At 42.1% G+C, this 18,965-nt stretch overlaps 1 protein-coding gene across 1 annotated transcript in view; it reads left to right on the top strand.

The window, feature by feature from the left end:
* The first annotated feature begins 6,130 nt into the window (after nt 1-6,130).
* The window catches only part of pard6a (par-6 family cell polarity regulator alpha), a 62,208-nt gene continuing 49,373 nt past the window's right edge, over nt 6,131-18,965 (top strand). Inside the window, exons 1-2 of the mRNA XM_080504878.1 lie at nt 6,131-6,392; nt 18,453-18,675. Of these exons, the coding sequence (XP_080361004.1) occupies nt 6,261-6,392; nt 18,453-18,675 (355 nt within the window). The 5' untranslated portion in view covers nt 6,131-6,260. The remainder of the gene's footprint in view (nt 6,393-18,452; nt 18,676-18,965) is intronic.

Raw genomic sequence — 18,965 nt, forward strand, 5'->3', positions numbered from 1 at the left:
CATCAAATAATCACAATTTGCTCCTCAATAATGGAGTCTTTGTTGTGTATGATAATCTGTTCAAAGCTCTTGTGTGCAGACTTTATCATAAATCAGATTGTGTGTGTTGAGATCTACTGGAACCATTGCGCAGGAAGTAAGACAGAAATGAGCATAGTCTCATGTCGCACATAAAAACCTGTCCTTCAGCATTGCCACCTGTCGCGCCCTGATACACAAAACAAACCTACCCAAAGCAGAGGCCCAGGCATACCACACATATCATGCATACATCAGCCGGACCTCATGCAATGCACCTACAGAAAGAGGCGCGTGACTCACAGGACTAAATAAAGTCATCAGCAATTCTGTGCAATGCCTTTTAACAACACGGAGGTTTCCATTTTCAACCCGTACTTCAAAACAGGCGGGGGCGAGAAATAACAAGAGGGGGGAGATAGAAAGATTAAAAAGAGAGCAGGAGCCAAACAGTGGAGATAAGAAAAGAACAGAGGAAAACTAAAAGACAAGAGACAATGAGGAAGAGAAGATGACAGTTAATAAATGGAGAAAATGAAATAGGCTCATACAATGAGATCGGAAGTAGGTCATGATGAAAGAATGGGAAGAGATGAGAAGAGGTGGATTGCTTTCAGGTACAGGTCGGCTCACATTGCTGACATTCCTGCTCACATTCGTGTGTGTGTCTGTGTCTCACTGTGTAACTGAGAGGTCCCCAGAGCAGGGGGCAGGAAGGCCGGGGCAAATAACTGAGCTTCTAGTCACCTTCCAATCCACTGAGGTTCCTATATGTGGCTGTGGGTTAATAGATACTGACAGCAGACCTCCGACCACTCATGCATCTTCACCATCCAACAAGGAGCTGGGACTGATCCCAGCTGACTCAAAAGGCAATAAAGTTGAAAGATCCTCATAACACAATTGGTGTGAAATACAGTTTCTTTGTTATATAACGTCTTTTCTTTGAGGATAAACTCTTTCTACACACCATCTTGGGGTGTTTGACGGACTGGAGCCACAAAAGATGCATAATGATACACCTTTCATAACCAAAATGCTTAACATTAGTAATTTTGTGACATAAATGAATTAATTGCTGGCACACTCCTTACACCCCTTGAAATCTAGAGGACTTTGTGAGCCCCCCGAGGAATATTTAGTGCTGCCTCCTGGGAGTCGGGCCCCCTGGGTGGGAATCACTGGCTTAAAACATTACTTTCGCCTCTACTATAGGGTTGAAAGTGTCTGTGAGCTGCACTTAATCGAGAAAGTGAGGAGATTTGTCAGGACTTATTTATCAAGGTTACCATTATCTTTTAATGTGAGAAGTGGAACTCCAGCAATAAACACAACTTATAACATGACAAAAGACAAAGTATGTGTCATGAGTGTGAAATAAAAGTTAAATATGAAGTTCAATATTCTGATTTTAGATTTCAGTGCTTTGTTGAATTGAGAATTCATGTGTGTTGTTTGATGAAGTAGTTTTAATCTGTATGTGTGTGTGTGTGTGTGTGTGTGTGTGTGTGTGTGTGTGTGTGTGTGTGTGTGTGTGTGTGTGTGTGTGTGTGTGTGTGTGTGTGTGTGTGTGTGTGTGTGTGTGTGTCCCTGTGGTGGAAACAATGCAGCAAAGGGGTGGGCACAGGCCAGAGAGGGTATTTGTTGGGTTAAAAAATCAGGGCACTTCTGATTGTAAACCAGGGAAAGCTGGTTTTTGTTAGTCGAAAATGATGATATGAAAGAAAATCTCACTTCAGCAAAAGACACCAAAGAAATGAAAATCAAGGCCAGAACAAAAATTGTCACAAAAAATACTGCTGTTAAACATAACAGGCTTGCAGGAGGCTCCACTCCAGCCAAACCACCAAGCACATTTAAAACATTTCAAAGAAATTATTGTTTTTTAACAAGAGTAGCAACACAGCAATAAGAGCTGAGATATCAGTGATGCTGCCATGAATGATAGCAAACTAGCATTAGGTTCAAAGCCATGCTGTCAGGGAAGGTTTGTGAAAACACCCATAATGCAACTGCTGTATGAGAAGTTTTTTCATTTGCATTTCACTGCATTTTGCACAAGAAGGTTTCATTAAAATGGGCTTTATGTTAAGATTGTAGTCATTTTCGGTTGTAATTGTTTGATTTTATGAAAATCTCAATATTTTCATCATGTATACTCTGCACCACAACAAAGTATAACTTTAAAGTTTAAATTTAAAGCTTGTTATGGCACTATTTTACTGATCTGGCCCACTCAAGATGAACTGAAAGGTTTTTGACTCCCCTGGGTTAGATGACTAAAACCCTCCTTTCAGATAATGCAGACAATCAGTGGCTTAAAGTCAAAAACTGGATCCATAATGTGTGTGTGAAAACCCTCCAAAACTGGCCACATTATTATTTTAAAGTTTTTCTCTTTTTGGTTCTCTGTTATTTTAAAATGTGCTGAATGTTTGTCAGTCATAAGAACTTAGATCGGAGCAATTCCCAGAAACAATTTTGTAATTGACTTGCAAGAACGTTTTATTCACTATATGTCACTGTCAGTTTAAAAAACAAAAATGATATAAAAACTGAGAAAAATGTTATCAACCAGAATTCAGTGTTTACAGAAATCACAATTTTGGGGATTTTTTTGTAGTTCTTGGAGATGAAAGAAATGAGACACAACACAGAATCAAAAACAAGTGACTCAACACTCCATCATGACAGTCATTACTAATGTTTGCATGCACACATGCACATGCACACGCGCACCCACCCACACACACACACACACACACACACGCATGCACGCACTTGCACGCACTTGCAGCTCAATCTTCATGAAGCCTTCTTATTGATAGAATGACTTACTGGCCCTAAGTTTAACCATTAATGAAGAAAGTAAACATATATAGTAGTTTTTTCGTCTTTCTCTGAAACTCCCAATTTTAAGTTACAGTAATGACAGTCATAGAATGCATCCATTCTCTGATGAAAATACTTAACATTGTCAACGTGCTTTTAAGACTCTTAAAAGCTGCACACATGAAATGTAAGCCTTGAAATATTTTATAATGCCATCAGTGTTTTATTTCACCATGAGGGCTATAACCCTGACTCCCTCTATAACCTTATTACATGTGCTTGTGCGCACAAACCAAAAGTTTGGCTGATTGTCTGAGATAATACTGTCAATCATCCTTTTTCTAGCTCTCCACACATTCCTACATTCCTTCACATTGACGGGATGAGCAGCAGTGAGATGGAAAGATGGAGAAGAAGGAGAGAAATTAAACAATGAGGTAAAAACAGGGAGATGAGTGTGAGAGAAGAGCCCCAATCACAATATGTACGTAGTTGACCTCAAAGGACAAAAAACAAAAGCACATTTTCACCTCTTGCCCACTCTCCTCTTGGAATGCTTCCTTATCTGGAGAGATTGCTTGTTATTGGCAATTAGCCTCTTACATAAGCTTGTGGGAATCGCTCCATGGCACACACACACACACACACACACACACACACACACACACACACACACACACACACACACACACACAGTCCCAGCACCGCCTGGTACTGAAAACGATTAGGTCAGGTGAGCACAAAGTGTAAATCTAGAGGGGGGGGGGGGGGGGGACTGATTTGGAAGAAACAAAGTTTCACTCTCTAGAACACATGGGAAGCTGTGAGTAATCTGTGTAAATGCTCTAAGCGTAAACTTTAGAATCAAAGTGTTAAATAACATGATGGTGATGAGTTTTATGGCGGTGTTAGTGGGTAAACGTTTCTCTGATCATAAAGCTGAGCTGAGACTTCTGCAGCACTGACAATAGTTGCTTGTCACTAAGATGATGTACATAGATGACCTAAAACAACAAAAAAACACCTTCAAAGAAATTGTAAATTGTATGCACGGTGTGTACAGGATTCTGGCTGGTGGCGCCACTATACTCATGAGCAAGCTTTTGTAAACTGGGTTCAAAAATACATTAAAACTATCTAATTATGCAGTCCCACAAAGACATTGTCATCAACAACTGCAAGGAGGAAGAGATTGATCTAATTTTCTGCGGTTTCTGTGATGAAATCGAAAAACACTAGAACCATCTAGAATTCAGAGGATTTGGACCCGATAAGGAACATTTTCATAAATACAATGGCAATAAAATACACGTGCACATCTTTAGAAGTCACAAACAATATGTCTGATGTCATGCGAGACCCACAATCCAGATATTTATTTTCTTTGCTGAGCACAAATGCTCATACAGTTGATAAATGAAGGAAAATCGTTACGGTTAATAATGTCCAAAACTCCTATCTGGAGGTGGGAGTTAACAAACATGAAGTCCAATCAATTAAACAAGATATGAGCTTGGTGTTGCATCACTAACTCAATAAGAAAAAAAAAATAAACACTCAAGTTTCTTGAGTTTATCTGAGAATGTCTCAGTGGAAAATAGTCTCTGATGACCTTCCATCAAGAATTTCTCATGCACATCACACAAAAAGTATGAAGCAAGCTGTCCACTGATAAACACTATTCAGTGCTGTGCCTACTTTCTCTGTAATTGAGCACTAAGCGCACAAGGCAGATTGTTGAAGAAGTTTACAATAGAGGTCTACAGTATCAGTGTCAGCTAAAGGCTTGATAAATACAGTCTGTTACAAGGATGCCAAACATGAGGACCGTGGGCCAAAACTGGCGCACAAACCACCAAGCAAATTGTGAAATATTCAAAGAAAACTAATTTCTTAAGAGTAGCGGACATCACAACAACCATAGACCTGAGATGAGATATTGATGCTGCTCCTTGGTTGCTACCAAACTAGCATCAATCATATTGTCAGGGTGAGTTTGTAAAAACACCCATATTGCATTAGCTATAGGATGATTTAAAAAACAAAATGTCAGTCTTTTTTGCCATTTAAATAAAAAAATATATTAAAATTGGCCCTAGGTTAAGAATGTAGTGCTTTTCGGTACTATTAATTTGGTTTTGTGAAAATATAGACTATTTCAAAATGTACACTTGGCTCACTGTACCTCCAGAAATTTGATAAGTTGTTTTTTTTATTATTGAAGAGTTTGCATGTTCTTCCCATGCATGTGCATGTTTCCTTCTCCTGTCCAAAAACATGCATGTGAGGTCATGTGGTGACTGAGGGCTTAATTCTGTCCTTGTTCATATTAGCTAGGATACGATGGTATCCAAGATGGATGATGTGTCGACTTTGATTTACAAAAATAACTTTTAATTAGAGTAGAAAAAGAATCATGGCTTATTTATTTACTGCATGCAGGTTGATAAGCATTTGCAATCAACCAAACACACAAATAAAAATGAAAATTATACAATGAAAACATTGTGATGTTGCATTAAAAAATATTGTTTAAAGTAAGGGCCTACATTTATCTACAAAAATGAACTGGAGGGAAAAATAAATATATATAAAATATTCAACAAGTTGACTTATAGGTGTGCCGTTAATGCACACATGACGATAAACTTGCATATTAAATCTATTGCCAAATAAATAAATAAACACACACACAAACAAACAAACACATAAAAAAATAAAAAAATAAAAAAATAAAAAAATAAAAAAATAAATAAAAAAATAAAAACATTCTGTTCATCATTGAGATATATGTAATCCTACAAAAATATTTAAAAAAATTAAAAATAAAAATGATCAAATTCAATTAAAAAAATAATCTTTTTTTTTTAAACGGTTGGAAATATGTAACAAATATCTAATATTTAAAAACTGTGTTTACAGTTCAAGTTAACAAAATAAAAGAAGTAAATAAAAAGTAATAAAAAATAGAATGCGGGGGGGTTATACACGGATGATACGCTCGGGGGCTCGTGAGGCCCACTCTGGGCGGGACACCGGAAGGTTCATACACTGGAGCTGGACAGTCTCCACTACAACGCCGGAGCCGGACAGTCGGGGAGCTGGACGCTCCGGTTTCACCCTCGACTTGGCCTGTTATTGCGGTATTATTACGGCCCGCCCCCTCCGCCGGTTGCTCCAGTCTCACCGGGAGGAGCGGAGGCGAAGGAGGAAGAAGAGGAGGACGGGTTACACTGGCACTTCCATCCCAGACTGGATCTACCGGATTCCACCTGTCGTGAGCGCGGTGCGCCGACACGCAGCTCCGCAACCTGCTGGTGTTCCTCCACGCAGCGAGCCGGTGAAACTGGGGATTGTGTCATTCTGTGTGGGACTCAAGCGGAGGAAAACACCGAGGACAACCCCAGTGGATGGTTTTGTCCGCAGTGCCTGAACCAACGAGCGAACCCGGGAGCAGGATGTCCAGACAGCAGCAGCAGCAGTTGCAGCCGCAGCGGGTCTCCGTCCGCCGCTCCGACAACGTGATAGAGGTCAAGAGCAAAGTGAGTGCGGGGCTTCGAGGCTTCGGCGCAGGGGGTCCGGGGCTTGCAGGGGGTGGCCGGGTTCCGGGTTTCGGTGGGAGGATGTGCATGTCGGCGACGTAACCTTGTGTCGTTGTGAGTCGTGACGTGTGTGGGACAAACGGCGACAGCCGGTGTGGACGGAGGCTGACAGGCCGCCCGGCTTCCGCCTGGCAGCCGGGCGGGCTGCCGCTCCCGCGGAGAGGCGAGGAGTCGTCCGTCGGGGAGAAGCGAACCTTCTGCCGGGGAGAAGTGAGCCCTCCGCCCGGCTGCACCGCCTCTGCCGCCGCAGATCAGCCGCTGTAATCCCCGTTAGCTCCGTAACTCACCGGGTCTTTGTCTGTCTCTTCATCCCATTACCTTCACCGTTTGTTTTCCTCCCGGTCCTGGCATGTCATCTCGGTTCAGATTCATCCAAGTATAGATTTTTAAAGGATTTTAAATATTTTGTCTCCTTGTTTTCCAAAAGCCCCCCTTGTAAAAACCACACTGATGACACTGTGGGTTTTATTGAAAACTTGAAGTTAAAGGACCAGACGGACCTCTGGCCCGTCTAGTCTTAGCCCACGGGCCTCATGTTTTGACACCACGTTTTAAACAAGAACTGTCCACTATTTACAAGTATCTTAAACAAGTCTTTCTTTAACGTGTTGAAATTCCACTCTGTTCCCTAAACATTAAAATACAAGTTACTGACAAAGACGAGATGAAGGATACCTACATGACATGTAGCAATTTTGTCATATATTGACCATAAAATCTGATGTTTTGTCCCTTTGCTTTGTGAAAGCAGCTCTGATGCCACAAGACCTCTTAACAGATGTTGGAAATCATGTTTAAAAAATAATCTAATGTAATAATAGACACATCGGAGACCGTTTTATATTACATCACATAATCTCCTACAGAAATCCAGTGAGAAATATATTGTACTTAGACACATTTTAAAGCTATAAATTAGATAATGTTGGTGATTTTGCTGAGTTTGACATATTTCCATAGGTTTTATGATGAATTGATGCAGATAATATTTGTATTGTTTCACTGTGGTGGCTTTAAAATGTTTTAGGTGAAAACTGAGCTGTGAAATGCTCTTCACAAAGACAAGCTCTGAATTTTTATACCTTTAAATATTACAGTGAGTGTCCTATCAAGGGTGACAAGAGATGGGGACTAAAAATGTATTCATAAGTACGATTACATTGTATAAGTTGGGGGTTTCAAACAGAAGGCCTGTGCGCCAAAACCGGCCACCCAGATGCTCCAATCCAGCCAAACCACCAAGTGAATGGTCAACATTTCAAAGAAAATGTTGATTTGGAAAAAAAACAAAATCCTAAGAATAGTCAACACAACACTAAGGCCCCATTTCCAGGACAATGTTTCAAGTGAAAAAAAACCCAAGTCCCAGGAGAATATGGTCTGGGAGTCATGACACTCTGGAGCCTGCCATTGTTGTTATTGTTAATCTACTCACACACGTGCAGAAGAACTATTTACTATGGCTGCAAAAGTTGTGGTTTTGCCCTGTTTCCACGGAGATGGAACTTGCACAAAAAGATGCTTCCTCAGTAGATCCATGCACCTTTGTTGTGTAAACAGACACCCAAAACATAACTAATAGTTTTGTGTTTTCACTTGAAAATGTTGTCATGTAAATGGGGCCAATGTTCAATGTGTCATTGACCTTTTTTAATTCCTTAATGTCAAGAAAGTGGGGTAGACATGCAGTCAAAGTAGCTCCAGAAGTAAAAATAAAAATGGTTGAAGTGCAATTATACAGATGGTTTTAAGAAGTTAACACTAATTGTAGTATTTTTTTTTTAATATTTAGGGTGTACCAGGTGGCCCTTAGTTGGATAAAATGGTTTAAAAGATAGATGATATGGGTCATTTCGTGCGAAATTAGATTTTAAAAAATCCCAACTTCCTCTGTGGGATTTCTTTTTTATTTTAGATCTCTATCATCTGTGTATAAAGCTCAAGTGGCAAAACTGATATCACTGTTGGTGTCTGAGCTGTGGAGGGTTTCAAATTCCTCCTGGTCTGGAAGAAATGAGACTTTTGCTTCACGTTTGTGAGATTTTCTGATGGATTCCAAACGGCTGCTGATAATGGTTTGATTTATGGCACTTTTTGTTATCATGTTGGTGTTTCAGTTAAAAAATAAAGGCATACTTTTATTCTTTGGCTGCAAAAAACAGTTCTGGTATTGAAGTAACAATTAGTTTTGATGATGTGAAGACTTTCTGCAAAGTGTTGATGTCTTCCTGCTGATACCCTGGGTCACAGCATCTTATTTTTACAGAATAACCTCAGTGGCCTGATAATTATCACCTCTTTTCTGTAATCTGTAACTTAGTGAGGTTGCATGTGTGAGTCGGTTCTTCTCAATGTTAAAGATAAAGTGAAGTTATCCTTGATGGCACCCAGACGGAGCACAAATAATTCCAAATGAGTGACTCATTGAACTTGAAGCAGACTCTCAGTGGTGCAACCACATAATCTCATGAATGAATGAAGATGCCTCCTGTTCTCAGATTGTTCTGAAATGAAGACAATCTTGTGCGTGTCGATGTCGCCTCACTGGATTGTGTTTAACACTTGCAGCACATACGGGAGCAGATCAAAAGTGGAGACGATTCTCGGGAGCTCACCACTACTTGTTCTGTCTAGTTTCATTTGAGTGCAGGGAAGTCCAGAAAGAGAGAAGCGAGAGACCAGACGTCAGGTGGGACAAAGAACCAGCCTGATTTACCCGGATCCTGCTTAATGGGTGCTCAGTTGCACTTTAACTTGGCCTGTGTTTTGTGGGTGATTTATTCAGGCTTTAATGTTTTCAGGTGAAAACCTTTGTTCTGTTTTGGACGTCTGTTTACATGACAGTGAACCTCGGATTCACTGAAAATGAAAACCTTTTGAAAATGGCTCTGAATTGGGAAGTGTTTGAAAATGTTCCAACTTTCTCTGTGTTGAAGGGGAAAGCGCAACTTTTCTAAAATGCTGCTACTTGTGCATCTCAGCCCAAGTAAATAGTTCTTCTGCACATGAGTGAGCAGATGGTCAATGAGAGCAATGCTGCTGTCTGAAAAAAATTCTGCTGTTTGAACTCCAACATCATTAATAAGCTCGCACCCAAGTTTCTTTGGAATAATTTGGGCTCAAGATGTGATGGAACTGGGTCATTAAGAGCTTAGAAAAAGAGTGTTTGTGCCACGATGCCAGAGTCTGTTTGATAGGTCGGTCAGTTTGGAATAGTACAGTTCACTTCCAGTTTGGCACAAACCAAAGATATGTAAGAAAATCAGAATGCGTAAGACTTGTGGAGTGCTGTATCCTCCCAGTTTATTGTAATTAACAATTCTAACTGAGGAAGTCCTCCTGCTTTTTAGGCTCCTTTATACTTTTTATAGGCTGTTCTTGGCTTGTAAATATAACACCATAAAAATCCAACATGCATTTTGTGTAGAACACAACATTGTTGTGGAACCTGCACTGTAGAATAAATGTCAACACAGCTGTTCAACATCTGTTCTGTTTATCTTTTGATCCAGTGTTAAAAAAGGTGTGAAGTGAACCAAAATGAAGTGTTTTTTTCTCCCAAAATGTGGTCCAAACTCGAGAACTAAACCTCAATTGCGACTCCATCTCAGAGCACCATCAGTTAATAGTACTTTCATGTGAATACTGCATTCAGTGTGAGTCACCATCTGAGTTGCAGGCATGACTCAGAGCCCCCCCCCCCACCACCACCACCAAATTGCATTGATAGTTAAAGTTGATGAAACCAGTCAAGTCTGTGTGAAATGTTTCATTATTGGTTTACTTTGGAGTGACTAGTTAATGCAGATGAGTCCTGGTTCGTGGTGTTGTGGTGGCACACAAGAGTTACTCATTTTTATTAATTGAGCTTTTTGTCTCAGTCCATCTGCAACTGAACATACATTTGCAATTTTGGGTTGTGTTAACGTACGGCTCTGGAGACTGCACTATAAACTATGTTCACAGATAATGTTTGTCCAGGAAGTGTTGAGTCTTTGCAAATCCCAATTCAAATTCAAATTCTATGTCATCAACACAATCTTTATTACAAAATGTCCCTGCCTTTTTGGAATAATGGTTGAACAATGTTGCTGAGGGAACTACTAAATGGCTTATCACAGTAATATTTGTTAATATGAGAGTCTCATAGGTTAATGAAAAAGCTTTCTGTTGTCACTGTACATATCGTTGCTGTTTCATTGCAGTGTTAGTAATGTCTCTGTGCTGTGAGGCAGACCATCACAGTGTGCTTTGTACAGTACTGTTAAACTGTGAACATAATTACAGGAACCCGTCTCTCCCGGTAATAATCCCTGTACTTAGGCTGAATTACTTTCAGGGTTTTAATGAGCCACGTGTGTTTCCCTGCCCCTAATAACATGCTTCTGGCTGTGATACACCCAAACATTGTGAGGCTGTCTGGAAACTGAACTTAATTAATACTCACATGATGACCACTCTAATATTTCTGTAGTCAAAGATACTAGAACTCTGTAGAAGTAAATGAAACAGCCGCCTACCTTTCCCACCACAGTGGCGTCACTGTGAGATGTTTCTAAAGCCCCGGTCCCACCGCACAAAAAGTACCGGCCTAGACCGGTCTAAACCGCTCCAGTTCGCGTGTCACGACAGGAATGCGGTCTAAACCGCTCCAGACCGCTCCAAAGGCCACCGCTTTTCCGCTACCCTTCCATTGGGGTACCAGGACCATGGAACGGGTCTGAGGTTGAGCTGCTGTCTGCTGATTGGTCAGTGATTTACTACACGCCCTCAATATGTTAATGTACCGGCTGAATCCTCTGCTGTCAGTGTGGTCAGCTGTGCTCTGGTTGTTTTTATTTTCATTTTCTTTTCTTGGCTGCTCAACTTTAGTGTTTGTTGTGAAACAGCGACTTGAGGCAGGGGGAGACCGGGGGGAGGGACTTTGCATCGCGGTGGAGTTTTCTGTTTGCAGCATAGCGCTCGCCGTGGCGTGGATGTGCGTCCGGGACACCGGAGTCTGGAGCTCTTGTCTCCGGCGCTGACCGCGCTCCGGCAGCTCCGCTTCCCAGAGGCGGTCAGCGTTCTGTTCAGCCGCGGTCAGTGGCGCTTTATCGCGGGGACGGACCGCGGAAGCCATGAAAAGTAGCTCGGAGCTTGGCGCCTCCGTGTTCCAACGCTGAGCTGCCGCGATCAGCGCCGGAGTGGAGAGCCTCCTGCGTTTGAGCAGAAAGCTCAGACTCCCGTGTCTGTGCCTCAGCCAACCGGGGGGAACGCTCCGGCCACTTGCCCCGCACCCGAGCACTCGAGTGCGGGGCACATCACCCCAAGTCGCCGGCAAGTGGCCGGAGCGCTCGCTCTCTCACAACAAACACAGAAGTTGCGCTGCAGCTCTCCGCTGCAAAAAATGACTGCTGCAAAAAGTAATTTTTTTTTTTTCCGCTGTAAAAAATAACAGTGCAAAGTGGAGAATTTAAACAACAACAGAGGATTCACAAGATCTACATCTGACGACTTTCTTTTCTGTTATAATGTCACATTTCTGCGGAGCTCATAAGCCCCGCCCACTTTTCACGCTCCTCTCTGCAGTGGGCACGCGACCCAAAATTTCGGTCGGGGTCTCTATTCTGTACTGCTCCGTACCGCTCCGCTCCGTCGGTGGGACCGGGGCTAAAGTGTGTGATCAGGCCTACCTGCAGTCACAACCAGTGTCTCATAAACTGTGGGCGGTTCACGCGGAAGACTTGCAGTACTTGTCCTGCTGGCTCCAGAGAACAATAGACAAGACATCACCTCGAAAGAAAAATTAAAACCTCTTGCTCCCTGTGGCTGATTCGACATGTGTTAAGGTTGAGAACAGGCCCAGGTGGACCAGTATGCTGAAGGTCAGGCTTGACTCTACACGCCCCCAACGCCCTTTGTCACCTCGTCTGCCTTCATGAGAGATGGTTCCAATTCATGTTGTCAGAAAATGTTTCACACGAAGGCCTCGCTAACGGAACAACGTTCTCAAGTGAAAATGGACATTTTTCATCGTAGTGTTTTAGGCGCTTGGATCCCATGACAAAGGTGCCTAGAGTCGCTGAAAATGAATGGCTCCCATTGTGGAAGAGTTTTAAAACGCTCCTTTGTCTCCGTGTAGAAGGAGGAAAACACAACTCTTCTGAAACTACCACTACTTCACACGCACATCTCGGCTGTAATAAATAATACTTCTGCACACGCTCAGTAGCTGGACAAGAAGAACAATGTTTCCTCTGCCATGTCATGACTCACAGTCCAGGTTCTCCTGGGACTTGGTGGTTTTATAGTCGACAGTCACGTAGGAAAAATCCAACTTGGTCATCTGCAGAATGTCCGTGTGCTGCGATTGGTAACTCCTGGCCCAACATGTGAATGGACATCATTTTCAAAACATTGCTGTGTAAAGGCATAATGTTTCTGAAACGAACACCCAAAAATGATGCGTTTTCACTTGAAATGTTGTCGTGGAAACCGGGCCTAAAAAGACTGGTTTGTATAAATGTCTCCTTCAAAGTCACGTACAATTATCCTTCCCTCATGATACAATCTATTAATGTTTTCCAAAAAGTGTTTTGTTGTTTTAAGTTACCATTATGAACAGATGAAACACAAGGAGGCACAACTCATCTGTAAGATAGATTAAAAGAAATAAAACATGATGATAAAACAAGATGTAACAAATACATAAATAAAGTATGTTACAAAGTATTGCCACTCCTGTGGGGATTACACTCAAGTTTACTAAGGCTCAAAGTATTCTATCAACTTCCTGAAGAATGTACCTCCAACAAGTTTAAGTAGTATCTGGCAAGGTCACTGTCATGATGAGGAGTTCTCTTCTTCCATCAGGTGGACGAAGAGCTTATCTTAGTAAACTGTCAGAGTGGATAACACTGCTAGAGGCAACAGTTTCCTTCATAGATTGTTTGCGCAATGACCCTGTGAAGTGATTATACATAATTGTTTTGGTCTTACACAGCCTACATGTGACCTTGTTTTCTTCTACTAAATGACAGTAATCCACACTGGACTTGCAGGTGGAAACACCTGGTTTTGTCTGAATGTGAAAACTCTCTGACTCCATCTCCGTGTATATGGGCAGAAAATTTACTTTTTCACACTCCATCACCATGTAAATTGGTAAAATAGGAGTTTTCAAAAACATTCCCACTCCCTCTCCAGAGAAAGAAGGGAAAACATGACTTAAAAAAAAAATGCTTTAACTCCATCTTCGTGTACAAGGGTAGAAAACGCAACTTTTTGAAAATGCTCCAACTCCATCTCACTGTAAATGGGTTTAAGGCACATATGTTTGACAATGGGCCGTCTCCGTGTAAATGGGGAAAACCAAGCTTTTTGAAAACTCTATGACTCCGTGTAAACTGAGAGAAAATGCAACTTTTCAAAAACACTCCACCATGTAAATGGGTTAAATGCAACTTTTTGAAAACGGACTCTGTCTCCATTTAAATGGCGAGAAAACTCACTTTTTCAAAAAAGCTCCATCACCATGTAAAATACGAGTTTTTGAAAACATTCCAACTTCGTCTCCAAGGACACAAGGGAAAACACTACCTTTTAAATAAAGGTCTGACTCCAGTTTCATGTGAACTGGTAGAAAACACAACTTTTTGAAAACATTAGGATTCCAACTCGGTGTAAATGGGTTGAAAACGCAACTGTTCAAAAATGCTCCATTGCAGAGTAATTAGTGAAAATGCCACTTTTCGTATTTTTACCATCTGCATTCTGTATTTACCTTTAAAAAAAAAAAAAGTCTTTGACTCCTTTTAGCTACACTCGTATGTGCCTTTTCATGAATGAACAATTCTTTCCCGCTGCTGTTTTAAACTTAATGGACAAGGTCACACACTGTCAGTTTTCACCACAAGGCTGTGCAAACATCTCTAAGTCACTGCAGTAATCCTGCTGCCACACCAATTTCCTTTTCCCCTCCTCTTTGTGCTTTACTCCTTCTGTTTAGCTCAATTCATTGGATGATCTGAAGTAGAGTTTGCAGGTTAGGAAGTCCATGTTATATTAATGGCTGGTCAGCTTCTGTGCTGCTGGACGCAGAGGGTCCATCAAGGTACACCAAAATAATAAAGAGTATTATACACATAAATGCATAAAAATAGAATGAGCCACAGCCATCATTTTTGACTCTGAAAAAAAATGCTGCCTTGTAGCTTTGGGAGTTCTTGACTTGTATTCAGATGGAAAAATTAATTGCAATATGGGCAGCACGTCATAGTGAACAAATGTGGTGCCACAGGATTCGACGAGTCAGCAGATCTGATGGATCGGTAGGAGAGGTTGCTGACACATATTATGTCTGGATTCATTAGGTTTGGGCTGGTGTATATGGCAGTACAATATCACTCAAATGAGTGATACTGGAATAACTATGATTTATGTTAAATAGCTGATGTTTGAGATTGAGAGAGTGCATGGACAGTTGCGATATTGTGTAGATCTAATGGTGTCTCTTGTCATTGTGTTTAATTTGGACGTTACATTTCTCCCACTTCTTTTCCAGTTGTTTGTTGTACCCTGAGCCGCTGTGTTTGTATTTCTTCTCCTTTACCAATCCATTGGTCCCAAATACCAAAGATCCACATGGCGCCTTTTTCTCATCGTAACTGGCTTCCCTCCACTGGCTGCCTGTGCTTTTCAGAGTCCGTTTTAAGATTCTTTTATTTGTTTTTAAATCTTTAAATGGTCTGGCCCCGCCTTACCTCTCTGAGCTTCTTCATCCATACACTCCTGCTCGGGGCCTCAGGTCAGCTGACCGGCTGCTCCTGGAGGTACCGAGGGCCAAACGGAAGCTCAGAGGGGAAAGAGCCTTTTCCACTGCCGGTCCTCACCTCTGGAATGCCCCCCCCCCCCCCCCCCCCCCCCTCTCCCTGTTAGACAAGCCCCCTCACTGTCCATTTTTATAACTCGTCTTAAAGGGTAACTGAAATGTTTTTCAGATTTCATCTTTAGAAAGAAGAATAAATATGCTTTCGAAAGGTATATAACATTCCCAGATAAAAGTCCGAATTCCGACCCTTTTAATTGACTTTACATGATGCAGCAGACGACGGTATATTTGCGGGCCATAAATGTGAGCCGCCTGAGCTAGACCGGATATGACGTACGAGGGGTTATATGTCCCAGCCAAAACAACATCAGCTGATTGAAGAATGGAGGGGTTTGGCGATACAGAAGCACCTAGGAGCGATGTTAGCGAAGATTTAAGTGACGTATCGTTGGTTTTGGACGAAGATGAAGGAGAGGAATCATCGGAGGAAGAATTAGAAGAAAATCAAGGCGTTCAACCATACATGTTTGAGCCGTGAGTACATATTGTGTGTGACCGGGTATTAACCCGTGAGTACATATTGTGTGTGACCGGGTATTTACCCGTGTGCACATATTGTGCGTGACCGGGTATTTACCCGTGTGCACATATTGTGTGTGACCGGGTATTAACCCGTGAGTACATATTGTGTGTGACCGGGTATTAACCCGTGTGCACATATTGTGTGTGACCGGGTATTAACCCGTGTGCACATATTGTGTGTGACCGGGTATTAACCCGTGAGTACATATTGTGTGTGACCGGGTATTAACCCGTGAGTACATATTGTGTGTGACCGGGTATTTACCCGTGTGCACATATTGTGTGTGACCGGGTATTAACCCGTGTGCACATATTGTGTGTGACCGGGTATTAACCCGTGAGTACATATTGTGTGTGACCGGGTATTAACCCGTGAGTACATATTGTGTGTGACCGGGTATTTACCCGTGAGTACATATTGTGTGTGACCGGGTATTTACCCGTGTGCACATATTGTGTGTGACCGGGTATTAACCCGTGAGTACATATTGTGTGTGACCGGGTATTAACCCGTGTGCACATATTGTGTGTGACCGGGTATTAACCCGTGAGTACATATTGTGTGTGACCGGGTATTTACCCGTGAGTACATATTGTGTGTGACCGGGTATTTACCCGTGAGTACATATTGTGCGTGACCGGGTATTTACCCGTGAGTACATATTGTGTGTGACCGGGTATTAACCCGTGTGCACATATTGTGTGTGACCGGGTATTTACCCGTGTGCACATATTGTGCGTGACCGGGTATTTACCCGTGTGCACATATTGTGCGTGACCGGGTATTTACCCGTGTGCACATATTGTGTGTGACCGGGTATTTACCCTTGTGTCAGAGTGGGTGTTTTGCAAAGTTTATTGGTCTATTTGTCTTAAGTTTTAGCAGGTTTTAAAAAGACTTACTGAAAGTTGGGTTTAAAAATCCGTTAAAAAGCCGTTTAAAAATGGTGGGGACAGAACCAGGTTTCAGGATACGTTTCCTCTTCACATCAAAACCAAGTGACTCTCGGATTGCGGGTGCTGTTTCGTAACAGTCATCTGTGAAATGTTGACTGCAGAGATAGGAGGCCTCTGTTGGTGTCCAGTTGGAGCGAGTGCGCTGCACTTGTTTTGTCCATAATCTCCTCAAAGTTTCATCTTTTGGGAATTTATGGACACTTACAGACGGACTGGGCATTTGGGAACACCCAGCCGCAACACAACGCTTAGGCATGACTCTAAAAAACTGCTAAATAACGCGATAATGCAGAGCACATGTAAACAAGACACTACGATCAGCTGTTGTGGGCGGAAGTAAATAACTCCTCATACGTCACAGCGCAAAACTACGGCAAGTTGGGAAAACTAGGTCAGATTCACAGGGCGGGAGATTTAAAGGCATTTTTAGACGTTCGGCGCTCAAGAGCAAGATAGTGGTGTGATTGTCATTGGTGTGTCATATATCATTCGAAAGGGGGAAAAATAATGCTAAATACTGGTGTATTTTAATAGAATTATTTCAGGGACCCTTTAAAACCCATTTTTATTCTTTGGCTTTTACCTCAGCGTGAGACTCTGGTCTGGTTTTAGTGCCTTCGTTTTTTTTATTGTTTTAACTTTTTATGTTTTGTTTATTGTTTTACCATCTGGTTGTTTTTATTGCTTTAACTTTTTTTTATTGTTTTAATGTTTTTATGTTGCCTCTTATATTTTTATTTCAATGTACAGCACTTTGTCTCAGCTACGGCTGCTTAAAGCGCTTTATAAATAAAGTTGAGTTGAGTTGAGTCTCCCCATGAGCAGAATACACTTTTAATTAAAAGCACCTTTCAAGGATCTGAGAGTCACATTACATTAAAACACTTAAATTATGGACGTTATTAATGTTTTGCAGTTCCACTAGGGGTGGACCAATACCATATTTTAAAAGGACAAGTACAAGAAAGAGTATTAACCTTTAGCTACCTGCCGATACCGAGTACTGATGAGTACTTATTAAATGTCATAAAGCTTAATTCACGCTCCATATGCAAATGCCCAGCTCCATGCAGCCTCTGCATCGATGCCACACATCTCCAACAGCCTTGAAGGCTCCATTATACGACTGCGTCGACGGCACTCAGGGCAGAGTGTAGCGTGTGTTAGCGCACTGCGCTATGTGGACTGTAGACTCGGCTCTCTGTGTGCCGCCACACGCTCCAGCTTGCTGTAAATGAGTGTATCAGTCATACTTTTAACATGTTTAGCATGTAGCATTGCTGCTGTGTGAGCCTTGAAACTCTTTAGCATGAAGCATGTAGCACAGCTCCGAGTAAAATCCTCCTGATTCACTGAATATTTAAACTAATGAGTGACATCATTCTAACTCTGCTGGTCCAAATGTCTCTGGTATAATCACCAGAGACATTTGGACCAGCAGAGTTAGAATTGTTGGTGTTGTACAAACTGTCTTTCTCCTCCTTTTGTTATTCACAAAGGAAAACCTCCCACAATTACATGTCGGCTGTGTGCACGAGTCCCACCAAGATGATCGATTGTTAGAATGGCTTCAGTGAAACTGATCTGTAGTTTTCCACACTAAACAGTTTTTTGTGTGTGTGTGTGTGTGTGTGTGTGTGTGCTTTGTGCAGTTCGAGGCTGAATACCGCCGCTTTGCCCTGAAGAGAAATGGCCCGGGCGGCTTCCAGGAGTTTTACCGCCTCCTCCAGACCATCCATCACATTTCTGGCGTGGACGTGCTGCTGGGCTACGCAGACGTGCACGGGGACCTCCTTCCAATCAACAACGATGACAACTACCACAAGGCCGTGTCGTTGGCCAATCCACTGCTCCGGATTATTATAACCAAGAAAGGTAAGAGTGGAGAGCAAATGTAACATGAGTGGAAACTGTCTGAAGCAACACACCTGCTGTTAAGAAACGAGACTGATCCACCTGTCGGCTGTTTGAAGCTTCATCAGGTGTGTGTGGGTTTGCACAGCCGCTCTCCACATCCAACATGGTTTCTACTTCACAGACGATGCCACCTTATGGCTCTCTGCTTCTCCCTCATCTGTTTCACAGTTCGTCCTCATTTGTAGCCTGACACTTTTCTTTTTTCCTGGGATTAATATGTTTCATTGCGGGCAATACAAACACAACTT

Source organism: Blennius ocellaris (assembly GCF_963422515.1).
Source record: "Blennius ocellaris genome assembly, chromosome: 11".
Classification (NCBI taxonomy): domain Eukaryota; kingdom Metazoa; phylum Chordata; class Actinopteri; order Blenniiformes; family Blenniidae; genus Blennius; species Blennius ocellaris.